The sequence below is a fragment of the Myotis brandtii genome, unplaced genomic scaffold, assembly GCF_000412655.1.
Source record: "Myotis brandtii unplaced genomic scaffold, ASM41265v1 scaffold455, whole genome shotgun sequence".
Lineage (NCBI taxonomy): Eukaryota > Metazoa > Chordata > Mammalia > Chiroptera > Vespertilionidae > Myotis > Myotis brandtii.
In genome coordinates, this window is record NW_005367384.1 from 1542136 (window position 1) to 1566658 (window position 24523).

Genomic DNA, 24523 nt, shown 5'->3' on the forward strand with positions numbered 1-24523 from the left:
GGTATGTAGTGATGCTATGTACTTTCTAATCATTAGATAATTAAACATAACAATTTTTAAATACAATAAAAACACTCATTTTTTATGCATTTCTAGGCTGAAGAAGTAAATTTTACTTCATATAATACAGCAACTATAGGCAACTAACTCTTTTTATCTACTCTTTTTATTTCATAATAATTTAAAATTAAATCAAGAAATTCAAACTAGCAGATGGAGACTTTTATAAGATCTGCATTTACAAATACTATAATATCTCACAATTATTTAAAATCATGGTTTTTCACTAGGACACTAGGTCATAATATGATTTTTACAGATCATCCATCCAAATCATTCTCCAGAATAGAGCCTTTGATCCCACATTGGAAATCTATTTTTAACAGTACAGCTCCCTTCTCTTTTATGTCAAGATTTATTCCCCTAATAAGCGTGGTTATACCAACACAAAAAAGAGCAGGTGACTGCATCACAATTAGAGAAAGACAAGTGGAATCACAGAATAAATGACTTTATGGTTACTTCTAATGTCTAGCTCCAGCAGGCTGTAATCTTGAATACTCACAGCAGTCAAAATCAGGAGACTCTAATTTGACTCCTAGTTCGGCCATAACTACTCTGCCACCTTGAGCAAGTAATTTAACACATCTGTCTCCAGTTTCCTCAGCATGGAAAGGGAGGGGATGAGTGATGTGTCTCCAACTGTGTTGAGGAACCCTTAATAAAGGGGAAGAAGGGGAAGAGGCCAAGGGAGGAGCTCTGGACCTGATTCCTCTTTCCACCAAGGTGGCACCACCTACTTATCTTTTGTGTGGTATTAATACAAGATTTCAGTTGTGTGTGTGTGTGTGTGTGTGTGTATATATATTTAATAGTTTAAAAAGCACAGTTAAGCTTTGTAGTGATTTCTGCAACTTACTTAGAATGCATAAAAATAAGATGAATAGATAGTGAGATAGTTACATGGACAGATATGTGGTAAAGCAAATAACATAAAATGTTAATAGTAGAATCTATATAATGGATTTAGAGGTACTCACTGTAAAATTCTTTCAACTTTTCCTGTATGTTTGAACACTCTCAGAACAAAATGTTGAGTGGGGGACAAACTCTATGAATTTAAATTACTTCACACCTTCACTGTACAACAATCATAATAATATAATAATACTGATTCCTCATATGGATAAGAAGAAGTCACACTAAACAATCAATAGGGTTGGACTTATTCATATCTAAGAGTCTAAAACAAGATTCCCAAGAAATTTATGGCAGTCAGACCTTCAATATAGAAGACAGTAAATTCCTTTTTTTAATCTCATGAGAAAAATTGAGAATCATAGAACAACTTTCCTAGAAAATCCAATTAAGGTATCCTTTGTGTCTTATTTTTTCTCATTTAAAATCATTTCTAAAATTCAAATGTATTTAATTCCGGGCTTTTTCCCTTACATGTATGTATAGATAAACACCCCCATTTTATTTTCAACTAGGATCATAATTCTGCTTACCTTTCTTATTATACCATGACCATTTTCTCCTTAATAAATACTCAAAAGCAATTTAAAGTGGCTTAGATTTTAAGATATAGATGTAGATGCATCATATTATAATCATTTTTTAATTCTTATGCACTTTGTCCATCCTGAATCTTTCTTCAAACAAAGTTGGGATTGATATTCATATACATAAATATGTTTCCCTCATTAATTCCTTGGGAGAAATTCCTAAAAATGCGAGAAGAAATACTCAAAATTTTAAAGATACTAGCTACAAATTGCAAAACTAACTGCCTTCAGAAAAGTGGCAGGTGACTCACACTCTTACCAATGTATATACACAGCCTGTTTTCAAAGCCCTGGGTCAATCGTTATTGGAAAGAAAAGGAAAGGCTGCTCATTTGATAAGTAACTATGATATTACATTGTTTTAATGTTCATTTTTGCAGAACAGATTAGAATTAGAACAGATTGGGATTGGACAGCTATGGGTTTGAACTCTAGCTCTGCCAAACAGCTATATTAAAGAGCTATTAGATCACTTTTCTCACATCACGCTGTTATAAATATCAAAGGAGATAACATAGATCAAGTACTTACTTAGCATAGTGCCTGGCACCCAATAAGGTGTCGATTACTAAGGTTTCCTTTTAAATGTTCAGACTTGGAGGATGTTAACAGAAGGATATGACTATCCTGTTGGGTCAACACATTTGACACACAAAATCAGCCACTGTAAGAGCTAACTGAATCTCTTAAGGAAGGAGGCCAATGAAGAAATATTTCAGTAGTGTTCATGGGGAAAAGAGAAAATTTTGAGTTTGGATTGCATGTGCCTGAAGAGCACTGAGAATATATGTTTAGGTGTTAGGCTTTTTTTTTTGATATCTGTCTTCCAATAGAGTTCTTATTTCCCATAAAAGGGTAAAGTCTAAATTCACCATGTTAAGTGGGTATCATACTGTCTATCAGTGGTTCTCAACCTTCTGGCCCTTTAAATACAGTTCCTCATGTTGTGACCCAACCATAAAATTATTTTCATTGCTACTTCATAACTGTAATGTTGCTACTGTTATGAATCATAATGTAAATATCTGATATGCAGGATGGTCTTAGGCGATCCCTGTGAAAGGGTCGTTCGACCGCCAAAGGGGTCGCGACCCACAGGTTGAGAACCACTGGTGTAGATGGTATCTATAATAATAAGGATTCCTGGGGAGCTCCAAAAGGAACAGGAAACCTGAATGGCAAGCAAGAAAGGCTTCATAGTAGACGGAAAGGGACCAAGTGGATTATCCAAGTTGGGTATGGAGGATAAAGGGTAGGGAAAACAAGTCTTAAATCAAAATGTAAGAGATTACTAGATCTTGGTCATTTTCCCTTGGGTACTCAGAGTTGGACTTCTGCCCAGAAGATAGCCAGTGCCTGATCTGTTATTCAAGGAAAGAAGCACTGAAGGGCCAGGTAATATAGTCTTCTCTCTGATGCATCGTTATTCAAAATGCAGGTCGTGATCCATTATGGATTGTGAAATCAATTTAGTGAGCATGACAAGCTTTTTAAAAAATTAAATCATATAGGAAAAAAATAGGGTACATCACACGTACATTACTCTGCCTCATAGTAACCCACTTAATATTTCATAAAAATTAAATTATTTCATTTTGGGATTATATGCTTAAATTTTAAACTAAAACTATTAGCAATTTTAGTTCTGTTTTTCTTTTTCAAATAACAAAACAGTACTATTTACTTCCTTCAAGAATCACTCAGTCAATAATTATATCAAGTGATATAGTACATGTACTTCAATGCTACATAAAATAAAAACCTTTAAAAATATTTATGCAATTAGCCAATTACACAAGTAACAATTCTATCAACCTGCTAACCTCAAATTTTATGTGTAGTAACAGCAAAATAGATATTCTGTATTTTACAAGGAAATATTTTAATGCATTAATATAGCTTAAATTTCTAAATCTCTTACAAAGAAATTTGGTAAATTAATAACATTTCTAACAAAACATATGAGCAGTCAGTTGCTAGTAAGTCTCTTAAAAAATTTCTTGCTCATGACCTCAGAACAAAATTTCTATTTTTTTTTTAAGGAATAGAAAAAATTCTGCATTCAAAATAAAGAGGTTGTATATACAGGTTACCTATAGCTGACTCAAGTGTTTATCAAGGCATATTGAGGAAAAGGTTCCTTTCTGTTCTAAAATGACTAAGTCTAAAGTTTTTCCCTTTAGTTTAATGGACATAAAAACCCATTTGCAGTGTAAATTTTTAAAAAAATATATTTGATTGATTTTTTACAGAGAGGAAGGGAGAGAGAGAGTTAGAAACATTGATGAGAGAGAAACATCAATCAGCTGCCTCCTGCACACCTCCTACTGGGGATGTGCCAGCAACCAAGGTACATGCCCTTGACCGGAATCGAACCTGGGACCTTTCAGTCTGCAGGCTGACACTCTATCCACTGAGCCAAACCGGTTAGGGCTGCAGTGTAAATTTTAAAGGAAAAAGTAGTAAGAACCTATTTCAAAGTCTTTAAATCTCTACTCTCACATTTGTACAACAATAATATTTCAATCTATTCCTCTGAAGCATTTGTAAAAAGCTAAGAATAAATGTCATCATCTCTGTCTGCTGGTTCCCTCCAGAGGACGTGGGAGCTTCCCTGGCTGTGCTCTGCCAGATCAGGAAGAAGAGTTATTAGCAGAGACTTGGTCTGGACCCTCTGTCATCTTCTGGATGAAACTGTTGGGGACTGGCTTCAAGTAGATAGGATGGCTGGGGCAGGACTCCAAGTCAAACTCAGTATGATGACCAAATTTGGGAAATAGAAGTATTATCAGGTACACATTAAGTTTGAGCATCTAGTACTTACTCAAGGAGGATCCATGTAGAACTGCACAGTTGGGACAGTGATATAGGTCAATGTCAACAGCATGATGTTCTTCTACTCCAACACAGCTAAGGTAAAGAAAAATAAAGCCAATAGGTAAATCAGTTTAAAATCTTTACTTAACTATATTTAGATTGGTTGGAATTTACCTGAGAAATTACACCAACTCACCAATAAATTTTGTAGAATACATGCAAGGATAAATTTTATTCTCTACCCTACACACTTGCTAAATAATTGTGGGGGAGAATATATCCAAATACATGGGAAGTGAATTACTATAAGCAGAGCAGAGACATTAAAAGTAATGCAATTATAAGCCATAAGACCCTCAACCATTATGTAAGTGCCAACTGTTATGGTATTTAATGTTTGTGCCCCCCACCCCCACCCCCAAGTATACCAGCTGAAACTGTAACCCTCCAGTACAGCTGTATTTATTTGGAGATAAAGCCTCTGGGAAGTAAATGAGGGCACAGGGTGGGGCCTTGATCCCATAGGATCAGTGTTCTTATAAGAGACACCAAAGAGCTTGCATTCTCTCTGCATGCACATAAAGAAGAAAGGCCACATGAGTACATAGCAAAAAGGTAGCTGTCTGCAAGCCAGGAAGAGAGCCCTTCTCAGAAACCAAACTGGTGGACCTTGATCTGGAACACCCAGCCTCCAGACTGTGAGAAAATAAATTTCTATTACTTAGGCCTTCTAGTCTTATGGTATTTTGCTATGGCAACCTGAGACAACTAAGATACAAACTAACTTTAAAATATGGCTGTCCTCAGCTAGAGGTGGTTAGTAAATTTGGGTGACATCACTGACATGGTAAGAGTACTGAGTCCTAACAGTTCTGCTGCAGGTCTCAGAGCCCTCATTAATCAGTTCAATTAGTTTGAGGCCCTGTACTTAGAATACTCTATCCCATGGAGTATATAACAGTGGCACTTAAATAAAGTTTAAGGGAACCAACAAGGGACTGAAAAACTATATTAGTGACATCTTGAAAACAGGAGTAATTTATTAAAGACAGACCCCAGCAGTTTTGCTACAACCCAAGTAATTTATTAAGATAAAATTTTATAACACTGGCACTCACAAAAAGTTATAGGAGGAAGTATTTGTAGACAACCCAAAACAGAGTTCACTTCCAGCTAACCCACAGTAAAGGAAATACAAAAGGATGTACTTCTTGCAGAAGGAAAATGACCACAAAGAGATCTGGGATGCAAGGGAAAAGGAAACTAATACATATGTGGGTAAATTTACATGAACACTAACTACATGAAACAAAATAATGTCATGTGAGACTTAAAAATATATAAAGGACTAAAACACATGACAACAGCAACATCTGAGTCAGGAGAGGACAAATGGAGTCACAGGGTCCTAAGGTATTTGTACTGGCAGGAGAGGAAAAATAATGATTAACAGACATCAATAATAAGTTGAAGATGCCTATCATAATTCCCTGGGAGATGACTAAAGCAACAGAAATGCAGAGTATAACTTCTAAACTAGTCACAGAAAAAAAGGAATAAAAAATTAATTCAAAAAAAGGAGAAAACCAGAAAAACCAAAACAAAGTGGAGGTAGACATTTAAAAATATATTTAATTACATTATATGCAAATGGACTAAATGCTTCAGTTAAGACATTATCCAGCCCTGGCCAGTGGTGCTAAGTGGTTAGAGCACCAAAGGGTCATGGGTTCAATTCCTGGTCAAGGGCACGTACCTGGGTTATAGATTTGATCAGGGGCTCATGCAGGAGGCAACCAATCAATCAATGTGTCTCTCTCACATCTCTCTCTCTGTCTCTCTTTCCTCCCCCTTCCTCCATACCTCCCTCTTTTTCTAAAAATCAATGGAAAAAAATATCCTGGGGTGAGGATTAACAACAACAAAAGACATTATCCAGATGACTTGATATAATTCACCATTTATAAGAAAGCAGCATAAAACAAGGATACAGAAAGATTAAAAGTAAAAGGATGGGCAAATAAATACCATGAAAAGTGTAATCAAAAGACAGTATAGCTATATTAATATTAAGCTACATAAAATCTAAAGGGAAAAATATGAGATAAACATGTTCACTGATCATAACAATTTCAATTCACCAGGATGATATACTAGGAACTGTAGTGGGAAATTTTGACAACTCTCTTGGTATTCAATAGAACAAACAGGCAAAACAAAAATCTATGAAATATACAAGTTTGAATTATCAGTATTAAAAAGCATGACCTATCTTGGGGAAAATTGGACAGATACATGCTAAAAGAAATGAAACTAGACCACCAACTTACACCATACACAAGAATAAACTCAAGATGAATGAAAGACTTAAATGTAAGTCATGCCCGACTAGCATGGCTCAGAGGTTGAGCGTTGACTTATGAACCAGGAAGTCACAATTAGATTCCCAGTCAGGGCACATGCCCAGGTCGCAGGCTCAATCCCCAGTGGGGTGCACGTAGGAGGCAACCGATCAATGATTCTCTCATCATTGATGTTTCTGTTTCTCTCTCCCTCTCCCTTCCTCTCTAAAATCAATGAGAATATATTTTTCTAAAATGACCTAATGGACACTTATAGACTATTACACCCACCATGCATTTGGACCTTCCCACTCCACACCATATACCAAAAAGAACTAAAATAGATCATATCCTATATAATAAAACCCTAATATGCAAATCGACCGAACAGTGGAATGACCGGTCACTATGACATGCACTGACCACCAGGGGGCAGATGCTCAACGCAGGAGCTGTCCCCTGGTGATCAGTGTGTTCTCACAGGAGGAGTGCCACTCAGCCAGAAGCTGGGCTCACAACTGGCGAGCAGCGGGAGCCTCTTCTGCCTCTGCAGCAGCGCTAAGGACCTCTCAAGGATGTGCTATGCCAGCAGGCAGACATCCCCCAAGGGGTCCCAGACTGCGAGAGGGTGCAGGGACCCTCGCCCCGCACACGAATGTCGTGCACCAGGCCTCTAGTATCCTATATAATAAAAGGCTAATATGCAAATAGACTGAATGACGGAACAACCGAACAACTGGTCACTATGACATGCGCTGACCATCAGGGGGCGCATGCGGAACATGGCGGGCATCAGCAGCAGGTGGCAGAGCACGGAACATGGCAGGTGCTGGCCGTGGCAGAATGGTGGAGCAGATGAGCAGGGGTGCCAGACCAAGGTGGGGCACCGATTGCTTTTGGTGTAGGATAAAAAAAAAAAATTTCTCATTCAGGAACATGAAGATTTACTCCTATGATTTACCCGCTCGCACCTGCTGCTGGTGCCCAGTGCCAGTCCTGATCGCTCAGTGCCGTCAGCAGGTGCAAGTGGCTGCTGCTGGCCCCAATTGCCTCTGAGGGCTTCTCCACCTCCCCTTGCTCCTGAGGGGCAATCGGGGCAGCAGCCACCCCTTGCACCCTCTGACGGCACCGGCCTCATTCATGCCCGCTGCTGGTGCCAGTCCCAATTGCTCCACGCCATCAGCAGGTGTGAGTGGGGCTGGCACCATCAGCGTGGGAGTGGCCACGGCAGGAGCAGGGCTGCTGGCAGACAGGGGACCAGGGACCACAGTGGGAGGGGCCAGGCGGGGGCACAGAGGATGGGTCGAGACTTGCCCCTGTGCCCACCGCAGCCTCGCGGCCCACAGTTCCTTTCAAGGTGCATGAATTCGTGCACTGGGCCCCAAGTCTAAATATCTATATATATAAAAGCCAAGCGACTGGAACATTAGAAAAACCGGAATGATTAGAACGACCAGTCGCCAATCAGCCCGATTGGGGCCCTGATTGGCCCCCCCAACCTCCCATGGCCCCTGCCCCTGGCCGGCCCCACCTCCAATTTCCCCCCAATCAGGGGTGGGGCTGGCCAACCTCCTGTGGCCCCTCCCCTCTGCCACCCGGCCTGATGGGCCCTCATCAGGGCGGGCTGGTGGCCCCTCCCCCCTGCCACCAGCCTGATGGGTCCCCATCAGGGCGGGCTGACCAGACCACACCCATGCACAAATTCGTGCATGGGGCCTCTAGTCTAAATATAAGAGCTAAAACTATAAATCTCCTCAAGCAAAGCATAGGAGTAAATCTTCATGTTCCTGAATGAGAATTTTTTTTTTTTTATCCTACACCAAAAGCAGAAGGGACAAAAGGAAAAAAAAGATAGGTAAATTGGGTGTCACACTACAGTTCAAAGGCTTGTTTTCTCAGCTTACTTGGTGTAAGATAATCAGCTGAGTTTGGAAAGTGGCAGAAAGGTGTGAGGAAAGAATGGCATAAAATAGTTGAACTGAGGAAAGGAAACACAGTAGAGGAGTACATAGGGTGTGTGTGTGGGGGGGGGGGGGTGAAGAGCTTAGAAACTGGAGGATCCCTGAGGTCAGTGAGAAGGAATTTCACAGTGAAACTATTTTTGCACAGTTGAGTATTTGTTTTCCAGTGATGTTCAACCATGGGGTGCAGGCCCAGAGGAGGCTGGGCCCAGCCACAGTGGGGTTTTGTAGGCAAAGACTAGAAAGGAAGTTGAGGATATTAACAAGGGAGTTAATCTATAATAATAAAAGTGTAATATGCTAATTAGACCAGACGTCCTTCCGGAGGACCTTCCGGACAAAGCCGGGGCTGCAAGGGGAGCCTGGGTCCCAGGTGCCTGCCGGCGCCCAGAGGGAAGCCTGGGTCCCGGGTGCCAGAGCGAAGCCGGTGCCAGCAGCAGGGGGTAGGAAGGCCTACTCTTGCACGAATTTCATGCATTGGGCCTCTAGTATAATGATAAGCCATGATATCTAACCTGGGGCATGAAGGGGCATGAAGACAGAAGAAAGTAGTGAGAAGATGGTGAGATAGTCTGAGGGTGTCAATGTGTCCCTAGCACTGACTCAGTGGAAGGCCTTGAGCAAGTGAGCAGTAAGAAGCAGAGATTATGCTCAAAGGTAGAATATTCAGAATTTTAAATTTCTGAAGTAGTAGAGTTTATAACCTTGATAAGGTACACATGTAATATCAGCAGGTCGCTAAGATGGGACAAAGAAAAAATTCACTGAAGATAAGTGAAAAGATATGTGAGGGAATTTCTACATTCAATGACATGAGTTCAAAACAAAACTCCTGATTTTGAAAGTGAGGTTCATTTGGACAACTCTTTTTGGGACCCCTCTCACATGCTGAGAATTTTGTTACTTTCACTGTAATAATCTTCCCTTTGCTGAGAGAGGGGGGGGGGGATAGATATTGAGATTCATTTGGTGCTATACTCAGACCAGAACTGACACTCAAGGCCACAGATGCCAATTTGACACTTCTAGACATCAAGGTTTGTCTTGTCATACCTTGACTATGACCACATTCCTCATTCTTAAAAAGTGATGGCTGCACCAAAACAATTAGTGAGAAAAAACTGTTAGATGTGTCTTGGAAAACCTAAATCAGCACATATCATAAACTCATCCATGAGTATCTAAGATATATAAATAAGGGTGACTGCCACAAGACTTATGGAAGGAAGAGAACATATGGACATTCCAGTTAATTAAGGACACTTGGGGCAAAACTTACCTAATAGTCCTCAAAGATCCATGGTTCCTCTCTCCAGTGTCTAAGTTCTTCATCCCCATATTCACCCTACATACTCTTTTACTAAAATGTCAGAGCTATCTCCAGGTTTTGACCAATTCTAATCAACTAGCAAAACATTTACAGCTTTCATTCATCAAAAATTTCAGAACTTGACAGTGAATTTAATAAATTAGTAAGTCTGAAAAGCAATCCTTTAAATTAACCATTTTTTAAAAATCAAATTATCAGTCTCATTAAAAAATCAAATCAAACATAAAATTTAAATGTTCCTAAACCAAGAAGGTCATTCAGATCTTTGAAGGGAACTAAAAGGAGTTACTATATACATTTCAGTTTCTCTCTCAGAGGATGGGATGACTTCTCCCAGCCCTGACCCCCATTAAAAGAATTTTAGAATCACTAGAGCTTTAAGAGAAGAACAAAGGCAGCAGAACACATAAAGGCAGAACTCTGAAAGCAAATTTTGTAAGAATCATTTTCAACTTTTCTTTAGTTTCTCCCACCATTTATTTCTCTTATGAAACTGTCCTTCATATTCAAAGCACCCCCTTTTTCCTAACAGCAAATGTTCAATGTTTATTAGACGTGTGTGTGTGTGTGTGTGTGTGTGTGTGTGTGTGTGTGTGTGTTGTTCAGGGGACAGGGTTTCCTACAGGGTTGCCAATCTGACCTTTGCTGAATAGCTTCCATCAATAGCCTCAATGCCATTTGGTAAGTGGGAAAGTGACAACTTTAGCACTTTCTATTGTCTTAATCTTCTGAAATTGTTGCTTAGCTGGCATTTTTTTTGACACGTGAAGAGAACACAATTGAATTAATGACTAACCAGAATACCCTATGATCTACCAAACATTCTTTTTCCTTCTCAGATAATGCTCCCATTTATATTCTCTACTCTTGGTGTTAGAAGAGTGGGTGGCCAAATTCTTTAAGATCTTACTGTCAGTGGACTCCAGTGGATATTCCTCTGGCTTCAAATACTCTCTCCATTCGTCATCAACCATTCTTGTCAACTCAAATTCCTCCTCCATGGTAAAACTGCACTGGCTCACCTCACAGAAAGCCCTTTGACATTTTATTGATGCCCATTTTCATTCATTTATGCCTAATCTTGAACTATTTTATATACCCTATTTCTGGAATTGAGCTCAAGATCTCTCTCAGTACCAAGTACAGTGCCCCCCAACATGATGACCCCAGTATATTTCTGTTGATTAAGAGTGCTGAAAACTTATTTGACTACAGATATGTTGTGGTAAAGATTCAAGCAACTTTTTAAAAAGTCTATTCAGCTTGAATTTTGTAAGAATTTGAAATAGGAACTAAAGGCAACAGTTGGTAAAAAGAGAAAGGTCTTTCAACATATAAATTAGATATTTTTCATCTTTCCTTAGAAGGCTGTAGTAATAGAATTCATTCATTTAAAAAAAAATTTAGTACAGTTTTCACCTATGTATCAAAAGTTCACCTTCTGCCCAAGCACCAAACTATTCCTAGTTATGAGAAGACTGAGTCACTGTGCGACCTCCATAGGCCCACACTAACATCATCAATGGGGGTGGTGAGTGGCCTTTGAGGTGAATTAACTCCAGGAGTATTGACAGCTGACAACCTGCTGTTCATATATCCTATCATTGAGCTCTGGCATCATTAAGGTCTAGGGATAGCTATAAGCCAGGCAAGGCTTGCCCAGCATAGTTTCAGATAAACAATTGTCAGTTGGCTTCAGTGGGGTGTGTATATTTTGGAAATAGAAAGGCTTGGTTTGATTTCTAGCTCCACTAGTTTTGACTTTGAGCAAATTTCTTAATCTCCCTGAGCAGGACTTCCCCTAGGATTAACTAGGACAAGAAATGTAAATATACAAAGCACAGGGCTTGGCAAAGTAATATATTAAATAATAAATGGCAGCCATTACTATTATCATGTTTCTATTACGAACCAGTCACAGGTCATATAGCTCTGAGCTTATTACCTGTAAGATAATAAAAGATCTGAGCTTCAGCTGGAAACTTGGCTTTATAATTAAGCTTAATATTTTTTTCTTCTATGAGAATAAAAAATTTTATGTTTTTCAGAGAACACTTAATTAGATACTCAAATGGCCATTCTTTAAGGAGAAAAAAAAGAGAATGTTTTCCATTTTTAATTAATTTTTGATGTTTGAGTTCTCTGGAGTCAGTCTGCCTATGCACACTCCATCACCAGTAGGGGGCGTGCAGGAGGCAGCCAATCAATTATTCTCATCATTGATGTTTCTATCTCTCCCTCTCTGAAATCAATAAAAAAATATTTTTAAAAAAGAAATTTAAGTTAATACACATAAAATGCTTAGAACAACAGTTTTGCTAGTCCAAAGACCTTATTTTCCCCACCAGTGTTGGTTAGGTTGACATTCCTACTAAAAGTACTAGGATGCTAATAGGCATTTTCACCTTTAAATAACATTTTATGTAGTGTTTTAACCCTGAGATACTGTATTACCAGAGAGCAGTTAAAGTAAAAATTTATAATTTGCATATATGAAATATTTTCAATGAAAATCAAACTAATGACTTGTGATGATTAAGTCTGTGGTTCATGAAGTACTCAACTTCTGTTATTTTCTTGCTGACATATCAAACTTTTCATAAAATTAAGTGCTTTTCTTTATAAGTTGAGTATAGCAGAGTTCAATTTTGGAGAAGATTTTATATTTGATACATTAAAGCTATTTATTGCTATATTATGTGCTTAACTATATTTAACAAGGGTTTTGAATGAAGTACAGACTCTGAATCAAATTTCTTCAATTCATAATAATTTTAGAAAATTAGACATTTTTCCCAACTCCAACAGCTGACTCAAGCTTCCAACTGTCCCAGGGCTTCCTGAGTTATTTCCAACCAGCTGACTATGAACATTTATGCTAATAAGGGTGAAGGAGGAAGACAATAAAACAAGGAATTGAACAAAGAACACGAGAGTAAAATAAGGAGGAACTGAAGATCCAATAATAGGAGTGCTCATTGGTACAAAATACACCCCTTTTTAAAAAGCTGGAAATCCTGCTGACAAGCTTCTAATTAAATTTGTCCCAAGATGAACAAATGAAATATAGACATCAAATATAATTTACATGCTGATTGCTACATTATACAGTTTGCTTCTTGAGTGAAGAAAACATGCTTGCTCTACTTGTCACTATCTGACACTTAAGTACACAGAATAGGCAATGTAAAGGGTAAATGGATTAAACAAATTTTTATGATTAAGCACAAACTGTTCTCTTGAAGGTAATAATTTCTACTAGAATGTTCTAAGAAAGAAAAGGTATTTGAAATTTCTGAAATATGCAAAAAGCTAAACATATGTGCTTTTCATCATCCTATAGTCATGCCACCTCTCAAACTAATACTCTTCTTATTCCTCTTTAGCAATTTACTATCTGCCTGTCCAGCCATCTATGGGGTCTGTCTATGGAAACTATAGGAAGTTATAATGCAAACAGTGCCCAGTAAATGTGCCATTTCATGGAGACAGACTAAACTTCTACTTATAACGAATAAAAGAGCAAATAAATGCCACCCCAAATGAATGTTATGTGAGAATTTAAGAACTTTGAAAATCATCTTGGAGGAGAAAAAGCTTGCTATGATGATAAAGGATAAATAGTAGCAATTTCGTAAAGGTTTGCTTGGCACTGTTCTTAATAAAGGAAGGATTTTTAAAAAGTATATTATGATAAATTCTACCTAATAACTGTAATAAGAAAGAAGAAACATTATGCGAAAATCTGTTCTAAAACAACCTGTATCTAGAAATACATGAAATGCTTTGCTGAGACCAGTTCTTTGCTGTGAAATGTAAGACTTAAGGAATTAACATTTCAAGAAAACTTTCTCTAAACTCCTTTAAAACACTCAGTCTCTCTGTGGCTCCCAAACCTGGCAGTGATTAGAATCCCCTGCGGAGCTCTTACAAGCTGTTAGAGGCAGCCTTTCAAAAGAATGAGGCAGCTCTGTAGGAAGAGATAGAAAGATCTCCAAAATATGCTGTGAAGAAACAAAAGCCAGGCGCAGAACTGTCTGTATATTATGCCCCACACCTCCAACCAACCACACACACGTTTTTATTTTTTAAATATTTGTTAATTGACTTCAGAGAGGAAGAGAGAGATAGAAACATCATGATGAGAGAGAATCATTGATTGACTGCCTCCTGCACGCATCCTGACCAGGGCTACAGATCAAGCCTGCAACTGAGGGACGTGCCCTTGACTGGAATCAAACCCGGGACCCTTCAGTCCGAGGGCTGATGCTCTATCTGCTGAGCCAAACCAGCGAGGGCCACACACACATTTTTAAACGCACAGTATATGTCTGGAACAATGTGTAAAATATGGTAAAAGTGGTTGCCCCTGGGAAAGAAAACTGAATGGATACAGAATAGAGAGAAAGAACTGTTTTCACCATATAACCTTCTAGTACATCTTTTGTACTATGAATTGCTTATTTAAAAAGAAAGAAAAACACATACTTGAACCCCACATTAGATCTAGGGGGGAAGTTAATGGGTGAGGCCCAGTGCTCTTTATCTATATAATAAAGAGCCAGGGTCCTATCAACCCAAGGCTCGACCAGACCAGAAGTCAGTGCTGGGTTGCCGTGGCGACCCAGCACTGACTGGGGCCACTGCGGGCGCCCCGACCCAGCACTGACTAGGGTGCTGCGGATCAGGCCTGGAGAGAGGCCTGCAGAGAAAGGAAGGGTCTGAAAGAACTTGCCTCTTTCTCTCCCAGCCTGGCCAACAGCCTCGCCTCCATTTCTCTCCAGGCTTCCACTGGGGCTGCTGATCAGCCCCGCCCTTCTGATCAGGCCCCGTTGATAGGCCCAGAGATGCTGACTGGCATAGAAACTGACCAATCAGAACCAAATTGGCCGGTAGAGGAGGGCAATTGGGGGCAAGATCAGGCTGGCAGGGGAGGGCAGTTAGGGGGGATCAGGCAGGCAGAGGCAGTTAGGGGCAATCAGGCCAGCAGGGGAGAGATCAGGCCAGCAGGGGAGAGATCAGGCCAGCAGGGGAGAGATCAGGCCAGCAGGGGAGAGATCAGGCCAGCAGGGGAGAGATCAGGCCAGCAGGGGAGAGATCAGGCCAGCAGGGGAGAGATCAGGCCAGCAGGGGAGAGATCAGGCCAGCAGGGGAGAGATCAGGCCAGCAGGGGAGAGATCAGGCCAGCAGGGGAGAGATCAGGCCAGCAGGGGAGAGATCAGGCCAGCAGGGGAGAGATCAGGCCAGCAGGGGAGAGATCAGGCCAGCAGGGGAGAGATCAGGCCAGCAGGGGAGAGATCAGGCCAGCAGGGGAGAGATCAGGCCAGCAGGGGAGAGATCAGGCCAGCAGGGGAGAGATCAGGCCAGCAGGGGAGAGATCAGGCCAGCAGGGGAGAGATCAGGCCAGCAGGGGAGGGCAGTTGGGGGCAAGATCAGGCTGGCAGGGGAGGGCAGTTAGGGGTGATCAGGCAGGCAGGCAGGTGAGTGGTTAGGAGCCAGTGGTCCCAGATAGTGAGAGAGGTGTCCGACCGCCGGACATCCCCCGAGGGGTCCCCCAATTGGAGTGGGTGCAGGCTGGGCTGAGGGGATCCCCCCCCCCGCCCGTGCACGAATTTCATGCACTGGGCCTCTAGTTTTTAATAAGTTCCCCAGGTGATTTGTTTACAGCCAGCTCAGCAGAGAAGGGGCACTTAAAGAACAATTGCTCTAAAATCCTAGCAGAGAGACTGGCACAGCACCTATTCATGGTAGCTTCTATGAAAACTTTATTACTCCAATTTGAGTTTAAGTTCCTTAAAGACATCGGTGATATTTAATAATTCAGAATTTCCTATTCCCCACAGATCTAAAGCTAATTACATAGTAGATGCTCACAAAATATTTACTGGTTGACACAAAGCAGGAATTGTAAACTCAGTGGGAAGGCATTAGTTTGGGCTACTATCCAGGAGCCTGTTTAAATATGAATTTTGCAAATATAAAGTGGTAGAAAATAAATGTGAGGCGGAAACATAACTGGTAAATTTTTCTTCCAAAATCTTATTTTGAAATGTCCATACATTCTGTCAATGCAAAACAATGTAGTACTTTTTTTTTTAATTCTCACCAGAGGATATGTTTTAACTGATTTTAGAGAGAGGGGGAAGAGACAGAGAGAGAAACACCAATGTATAAGAGAAACATTGATTGGTTGCCTCCCATATGCACCCCCACCAGGGATCAAATATGCAACCTAGTATGTGTCCTGACCAGGAATCAAACTGTCAACCTTTTGGTGCACGGATGATGCTCCAACGAACTGAGCCACCTCAGCCAGGGCAAATGCAGTACTCTTGACCACTTAGGTTCAATCACAGGTATAATTTTACTGTACAGAAAGGGTCCCTGTTCATTATAGATTTATATATTATGCCCATTTATTTTATTTTCCTTTCATGTAGTTCCTAAGTGTCCCTATTTTAACTGGATTTTCCAAATAGGGTATCTATTACAAGAATACATAGATTAAATAGATTATAAACAGAAATGACTAGATTTTTAAAAGATGAACCAATAGCCACCAGACTTGTTTCAACCCAGTTGACAATTTTACTTCCCATCCTGAGTATGGGAAGGAAAGCTATATTTTCTAGGGTCTAATGATACCTACAGAAGATTTAATATATTCAGGGCTAAGAGATCACACCCTGGGGATAAAAGATAACAGTAAATCATAACTTTTAATATTGAGGACACGTAGTGATGAGTCAGCTACAAAGGACAGGAGTCAACTCAAGCAGACCTGGTTCCCTAATAACCTTTCTCTGCTTGTAAGTAGTCTTCAGTGCTGGCATCTAAGGGGAGAGACCTCATGCCAAGCTAAGCCAAGAGAAAGGGTTCACATTAGAGAACTTTCTGTTGGGACAGAAATTAATTTAACCTCCTTAGCAGGCTTCTTAATTCTTGATGAAGGATGAGTTAGACTAGGGGTTTGTACCACAGAAACCTTGGCATAATCCATAATAAGTATCCCTACATGAAATTGTATGGATTACCAAGAAGGTCTCAAAGAACTTCAATACAATTACAAATCAGTATTCATGGGTACTACTGAGTTGTCTAGAAAAGGTCAACCACAAACAATGGACCATTCTATTTTAAATCATACAAGTAAAGGCAAAAACATAGTGTGCATACTATGTAAGAAGGACTTTTTACCTATTTATGTTAGATTCATTCAAAAGATAAATCACTATGCTGTACACCTGAAACTAATATAATATTGTATGTTAACTGTAATTAAAAAATAAATTTAAAAAATATATCCTCTATTCACACATACATTAAAAACCTATGCTTTTATAAAGAATAACTTATTTTAAGTTCCTCAAAGTCCATTTTGTAATTCTTCTTAACTTCCACTGGAGGTCAGATGATAGATGATTGGCAAATATAAGAATACAGGGAGTCCTCACTTAGCATGGTAGTGCAGAAGCATAAAAATAATCATGCAAGTTGAAACTATACAAAGCTATCTCAATAATCAATGGGAAAATTACATTGTTTACTGACCTTTAAAAATGTCAAAACATTAAAAAAAAACTCTCTTACTGTTGGTTATAATGTATAGAGAAGTGAAAAATAGTACAACTGATATTTATATAGTTTAAGCACCTTCACTGAGTGCCTCTGGCTGCGACTCCAGAGTCTAGCGAAAGGCTCTGTGTCAACACTGCTACCGGCAGTCATTATTTCACTTAGGCCCAATTTAGATTTCACTTCCAGAATCACCACTTTTTGGTTTTTTGCTGCACTTTCATCTTTATTGGCCACTTCCCTCTTTTGATTACCCTGTTTTGTAAAATGTCATGTGGGTTTATACTGGGAGACAAGGAGGCAGCGCAGGACACGCTTCCCTGTCTGTGAACTGAGCAACAGATAGGCATATGTTATTAACACACTAATTTGCTGATCTGTATACTGAGGAGTTAGCAGCCAACTTTGTACTTTATAAAGTTAATATATCATGGTGTCTGAAATCTGAATCTTGTTATTGGGGGACTAGTGTTATTTAACTAAATCATGTGATACTGTGACATACTAAGAAATATGTTTGGTCTTCATCTCTGGTTTCTGGCAAAAGAGTGCCTGAAACCCTTGTAATTACCTGAGTGACAGTGTGAAAGGCAATCTCTTATTATTCACAATAAGCCCCTTTCAACCACACCTGAGTGCATGCTAAGGCAGTGCACTGAGTGGGCTCCCAGATAACTTCAGGATGGGGGCTGGTTGCCAGAGGAACCAACCAGGTGATTAGAGGGTTAGAACTTTCCACCCCAGCCCCCTAATTATTGAGGTGGGGAGCAGGGCTAGGGATTGAGTTAATCACCAATAGCCAATGATTTGATCAATCATGCCTCTATAGAAACAGGAAATGCAGGAGTTCAGAGTGCTTCAGGGTTGGTGAATGCATCCACGTGGCAGGAGGGTGGCACATCCCAAACTCCAAAGGGACAGAAGCCCCTGCACGTGGGACCCTGTAGGCCTCGCCTTGGTCCCTCCCTCTTTATCTGGCAGGTCATTTGTAACCTTTATAATAGCAAGTAAAGTGTTTCCTTGGATTCTGTGAGCCATTATAGCAAATTATCAAACCTGAAGGGGGAATCAGGGGAGCCACAATTTGTAGCCAACTCAGAAAAAAAAGTGTAGGCAACCTAGAAACCCACTATTTGCCACAAATGTCTAAAGTAGGGGGCAGACTGTGGAACTAAGCTCTTAACCTGTGAGGTCTGCACTAACTCCAGACAGTAAGTGTCACAGATGAATTAAAATTGTAGGACACCCACCTAGCATTATAGAGACTGGATTATTGCTTGGCGTGGCAAATCCACACATTTGGTAGCATGAGTGTTGTAAGCAGAGACAGTATTCCCTTGCATGGTAATTGAAATCTGTGCATATCAGAGACTGCTATGTAACACTAGAGGCCTGGTGCATGAAATGTGTGCACGGGTAAATTCCCTAGGCCTGGCAAGCTATGAGGGCCAATTGGGGCCTTCAGGCTGCCGGCCAGGGCCTCCCTTCCCTGGCTGCTGACTGCCAGCTGGGGCCTTCCTTTGTTCCGCGCCACCCCCTGGTGGTCAGTGCATGTCATAGCGAGCGATCGAACTCCCGGTCTCCCGGTGGAACTCCTGAGAGGACAATTTGCATATTAGGCTTTTATATATAGATAGATTCTCTAAAAGAGCTTTTCTTAAACTACTCCACAGGAGTTAAGATTATCCAAAAGACTGGGAGATGCTGGGCTGAGATCAAATCACTTTATGTTCCAGCTGGACTTCTCAGAGAATTCAACAAGCTGATGTGCACTTTGCATAACCAAGCTGGAAACCTAGCCCAAGTGATAAATACAACAATCCATCTCAGATCTTTTTCTTTTTTCATGAAACACTGTGGAGCGATTATATTCCACCCTGGGAACATGTTTTAGAAGTTAATTTTCAGACTCACCAGCTGTGAAAAGTTTATTACAAATTTAATGTTTCTATAATTACAATTGTGATGACTTTACAATTTAAATTTACAAAATTTTAAAAGTCTTACAATTTTAAAATTGATAGAAAGTACCAGTAAGTCAAGAATATTGTAAAACCACTCCCTTAACAACATAAGATACCAAATTAGTGACAGCATTGCCAAGCATTTACTGCACACATTATTGGAACACATATAAGTAAAAAAGTCAATAACTGAAAACACACTAAAACTTTTTAAACTCTTTTTTTCAACCTCAGGAGAAACCTATCAATGATGCTTGTCTCAGATTTCCCTTATCATGATATACTTAACAAGTACCTATAGGGCACTGACTAGGCTTAAGCCTAAAGACTGAGCACCCTTACATTAAACAGCTGACACTGTCATAATACATAATCTCAAAGAGAAGCAAGATACACCATGTCCTTATGCCAACCATATGATTATTGTCTTCTGGGTAAAATTGCCTGTGATCCAGCACTATCCTTACTCACCAGGCAAGCTTCAGTCCTTTGGTAAGAATTCAAAGCTACTATCTAGCACAGCCGTGGGCAAACTATGGCCCCCGCGGGCCACATCCGGCCCGTTTGAAATGAATAAAACTAAAAAAAAAAAAAAAAAAAGACCGTACCCTTTTATGTAATGATGTTTACTTTGAATTTATATTAGTTCACACAAACACTCCATCCATGCTTTTGTTCCGGCCCTCCGGTCCAGTTTAAGAACCCATTGTGGCCCTCGAGTCAAAAAGTTTGCCCACCCCTGATCTAGCATCATAAGCACTCTGACTTCAAAGATTCTAACCTTGCCCACCAGACCTATTTAAGTGGTAATTACAAAATCCCTTCTGCACAGTGTGCCTCCATTCTTGACTAGGCCCACCCTATTGTCACCAATGTCTCAGGATGATAGAGTGGGCAATTTAAGAAGGCTTGTTGTCTGATTCCCCAATGAAATCTTAAGCTTGCCTCTCGTTTAGAAAACACAGATTAGAAACAGCAGTGGAGGCTGGTCAAGTAGATCAGCGGTCGCCAACCGGTGGTCCGTAAGGTCCAAAAGGCTGGCGACCGCTGAAGTAGATCACAGACAGCAAGAAAGTGCAGCAAGGAAAAAGATGAAATACTATCAAATCTCCACTGGTCTGCGGCAATTTCATGCACAAACTGTCCAACATGTGCCAATAGCCCAATACAGCATAGAAAACTAAGGTCCATGGTACTTAGTCACCAAAATTAAATAGTGCAGTATTCTACTAAGACGAGTATAATGTACCTGTCAAAATCCATCTAAAAATAGTTGACATATAAAGGATTTTATCTCCTGAGTAACTTCTCTGAGGACACTCAGCCACATTTCACAAGTGGGACTTCCAGTCACAGGAAAGTCTGATTTAAGTAGACCTCATCATATCATTCCTCAAAGATGGTAAAGTAGTTGCTGGTTTTTACATGCTAATTAATCTGGGAAATGTTAACACTTCACTGCAAATGTTCCCATGCTAAAAGTTACTTACTATATAATGTTTCCAACTGTTGGGGGGGGGGGCATTTTATAAAAAGGAGGGGAGAAATAAATTAAAACAGCACCAGTTTCAAATTAAAATAATATCACACACATGCTTCAAGGCAAGACATCTTTTCAAGGTAGCAAGACTAGAAAACTATTCTAAGAGGTAAGTAAGCAGCAGCTTTAAGAGTCATGTTCCCAGTGCATCTGCATAGACATATAAATGAAAGCACACTTATAACACAGACATTACTACATAAATATGACTATCATGTAAAAATGTTATCTGCTATTTAATAAATGGAATCCAAACTCTACTTTCAAATCCATTCTCTCTCACTTATGACCTTTCTTCTCATTAATAAATTTCCACTGGTTGAGGCTGGAGTCTCCCAGCAGCAGATCCTGACACACAAATCTGAGTGCAGGTGTTCATATGTGACCATGGAAGCACTGGTAGGGGAATGGAAACCTGAGACAGGGAAGGGGAGGAGGCCACAGCATGGTCCCACCAAGGAAGATGTATTTATACACTATCTCCCAATACACAATGGTAGATGGCTCTCCTAGAGCCATTAACTTTTCAGAATTTCCAGCCCGCATCAAGTGCAAGCGGCTGAGCTCCCGTGGCCTACAAAAGCCCTCAGGCCACATCTCAAATGCTCTTAGCAAAAAAGTCTTCAAGAGATAAAGATAGATAGAAGAGATGGAAACAAGAGAGCCAGGGGATAGGGATGGGGCTCCTACAGAGCCTGCTACATATGTGAAATTCTATCTAAACAAACTAATATGCATACTTACTTAACTTGTTCATTCTTTGTACACATTGCTCACCATAACATCCACTCCATTATTCTCTCCATTATTCCTCCACCCTCTCCAGGATAAATACTGAACAAGTATATATAGATATTATATAATAAAGTTGTCCAGTTGGCGTGGCTCAGTGGTTGAGAGTCAACCTATGAACCAGGAGGTTACGGTTCGATTCCTGGTCAGGGCATATGCCCAGGTCATGGGCTCAATCCCCAGTCAGGGGCATGCAGGAGGCAGCCAATCAATGATTCTCTCTTATCATTGATGTTTCTATCTCTCTCTTCCTCTCTCTTCCTCTCTGAAATCAATAAAAATATTTTTAAAATAAAGTTATTATAGGTAAATAGGTATAACTTAAGTAAATAATACTACATAATATTAATTAATAAGTAATATTTAATACTTAGCTCCTGAACAAAGATTAAAGACAAAATTGTCCAACTTGAAGAAACATAACTGATTTGTGTAGGAGAGAAAGACCCATTGCTGGACCTCAGTAAATCTCCAGGGGAAAAACAATCATTCCTAGCAATTTATTATGTATCAGTTCCAGAGGACATACATTAGATTGATGCGTTTTCAAGACACATTTTGTCTCACCACTGAGGGCAGCCTCAGCTCAGCTGAACTATGGTGGGCTGAGCCAGCATGAACCTCTTGTAAGACTAGACCATCCATTCTGCAAAAGAATAAAATGTGGAACAGGTGGAAAGAGGGCAATCTTTTAGACAAAAGGGATTAAATTATTTTAGCTATCTTAAGAGACTTTCCACAGAGAAAGGAGCACTCCAGGAATAAAATTTTAAATGAAGGAAGACGAAATCATGATGATGATGAGGGAATTTCCAGAGACTTTTCTTAAGAGGAAAGTGTTACCCTAAATTACACTTATGTATCTCATGGTAGGAGGGAGGTGCAGAGGGAGGGTAGAAAAGGCGGTGTAGAGGGATCTCTGATAATGGTCAAGGACAACAAAAGAGGCTAGCAGGTAGAAGAGATTAGGTCAGAAAGAGTCACCTACAAGGTAGTGTGAAAGTAGGGGAAAGAAATACTAGCAGGTCTGGAGGTGCAGGCCATATCAGTTTAATAGTTTAGCAAGTGGAGACATACTAGTACAGTTGGCAATTACGTATTTAAGACTAGAGCTCAGATCTACAAAGGAGATAAAAATTTAGGAATCATCCACAAGCAGATGAAAGCTGAAGTCATGGGATCAGATAAATGCTAGAAAAAGAGACCTATTGAAGACTGAACCCTGGGGTACTCCCATGTTAAAAGATTGGGGAGACAGGAAGGACTGTGATGAGGACTCTGAAGGAGAAGTGGAGCGGTAGGAAAACCAGCCTGGGGATTTCCTAGAAGCCAAAGAAGGTGAAGCACATTGGTAACTTTGACAAGAGCTGTGTCATGAGTCGTAAAGATAAAAGCCCGATTCCACTGGGTTCAGAGTGAATGGGACCTCAGTTAGAAAAAAGAGGGGAAAACAAACCCTAACAACTGGAGATAGCAAATATGGACACTTTTTAAAATAAATTTTGCTATAAAAGGAACAAAGAAATAGGGTTGCATCTGAAGGGGAGATGTCAGGTCAAGAAAGTTGGGGGTTTTTGTGTTTTTTAATAAAGGTTCTATACTATTTGCACACTAATGGGGGGGGGTGATATGGAAGGAGGGGAGTAACTGCTGGAGCATTTCCTTGAATAGGTGAAAGGGGATGAGAGCTAATATAACTAAAGGTAATTTCCAATCACTTTGCGGTTTCCTTTTCTTTCTGAAATTACATTCCAGAAATTTCCTAAATCTGAAAATAGACCTCTCCATACTAGTAAGCAAATTCTGGCAACTGTAGCTCACATATAAATGGCTGAATGCAAGATGTATAGCACTGACACTGCAAAAAACAATGACTAGAATAAAAAGTTATAAAGGGAAAAATTGTCATTTAGTTCAAGAATATATGCTATTTTGGCAAAACAGATATGCTACTTTTACTCATTTAAGGATCCCTTCTTTCCAGTGAGTATAATATTATTTAATGAATAATATTTAATACTTAACTCCCGAACAAAGGTTAAAGACAAAATTGTCCAACTTGATGAGGAACTGCACAAGTGATTTGTGTACAAACCTTCTAGTTACTTTTTATTGATCTAGTTCAAGGCCGACCAAAGTGTAGAGTTAAGTGTACCTGGAGGAATAGATGACATGCAGGCTTGAAGCCTGCGAGGAAGACGATACATCTGAGATGCTGATCTTCAAGTTACCCAATCTTGCCATAAAAATTGAGGAATGTGCTGAGGTTGTGAGCAGTTACTCACACTGCTGGGCAGGCAAGATCACCACTAAAACAGAGAGGAACCCAGAGGACCCAGCACTGTCACCACGGTGAGAATAGCTGGGCCTGAGGAAGCCAGTCCCCAGAGGGCACTATCGTTGGCAGCAGGGCCTGTTTATGAGAACTGACAGCCAGGGCAGCTGGCCCTGCCATTGGACAGACTGCTGGGCCTCCTGCTTTGTAGAGCCATTCTCATCGGGTTAGGTCCTTTAATCCTTTACACTTCCTTTACGCTTTCCCTGAGTCTGTTAGTGTCCTTTCATCAACCACCAGCACCCTTCTGACACCTTACACATGCACATTTTATATGATAAAGACTATTTAACTCAATA

At 40.1% G+C, this 24523-nt stretch overlaps 1 protein-coding gene across 2 annotated transcripts in view; it reads right to left on the reverse strand.

Annotated features, from left to right (window-relative positions):
• The window catches only part of KDM7A (lysine (K)-specific demethylase 7A), a 74175-nt gene extending 50023 nt beyond the window's left edge, over window positions 1–24152 (reverse strand). Inside the window, exons 1-2 of one of the 2 annotated variants that reach the window (XM_014546723.1) lie at window positions 24045–24152; window positions 4393–4478 (exon numbers count right to left, since the gene is read on the reverse strand). In XM_014546723.1, coding sequence (XP_014402209.1) covers window positions 4393–4478; window positions 24045–24133 — 175 coding nt within the window. In that variant the 5' untranslated portion in view covers window positions 24134–24152. Of the gene's footprint in view, window positions 1–1511; window positions 1728–4392; window positions 4481–24044 lie in introns of those variants that run through there. The other variant, XM_014546724.1, reaches the window with a different exon arrangement.
• Between the last annotated feature and the right edge of the window lie 371 nt (window positions 24153–24523).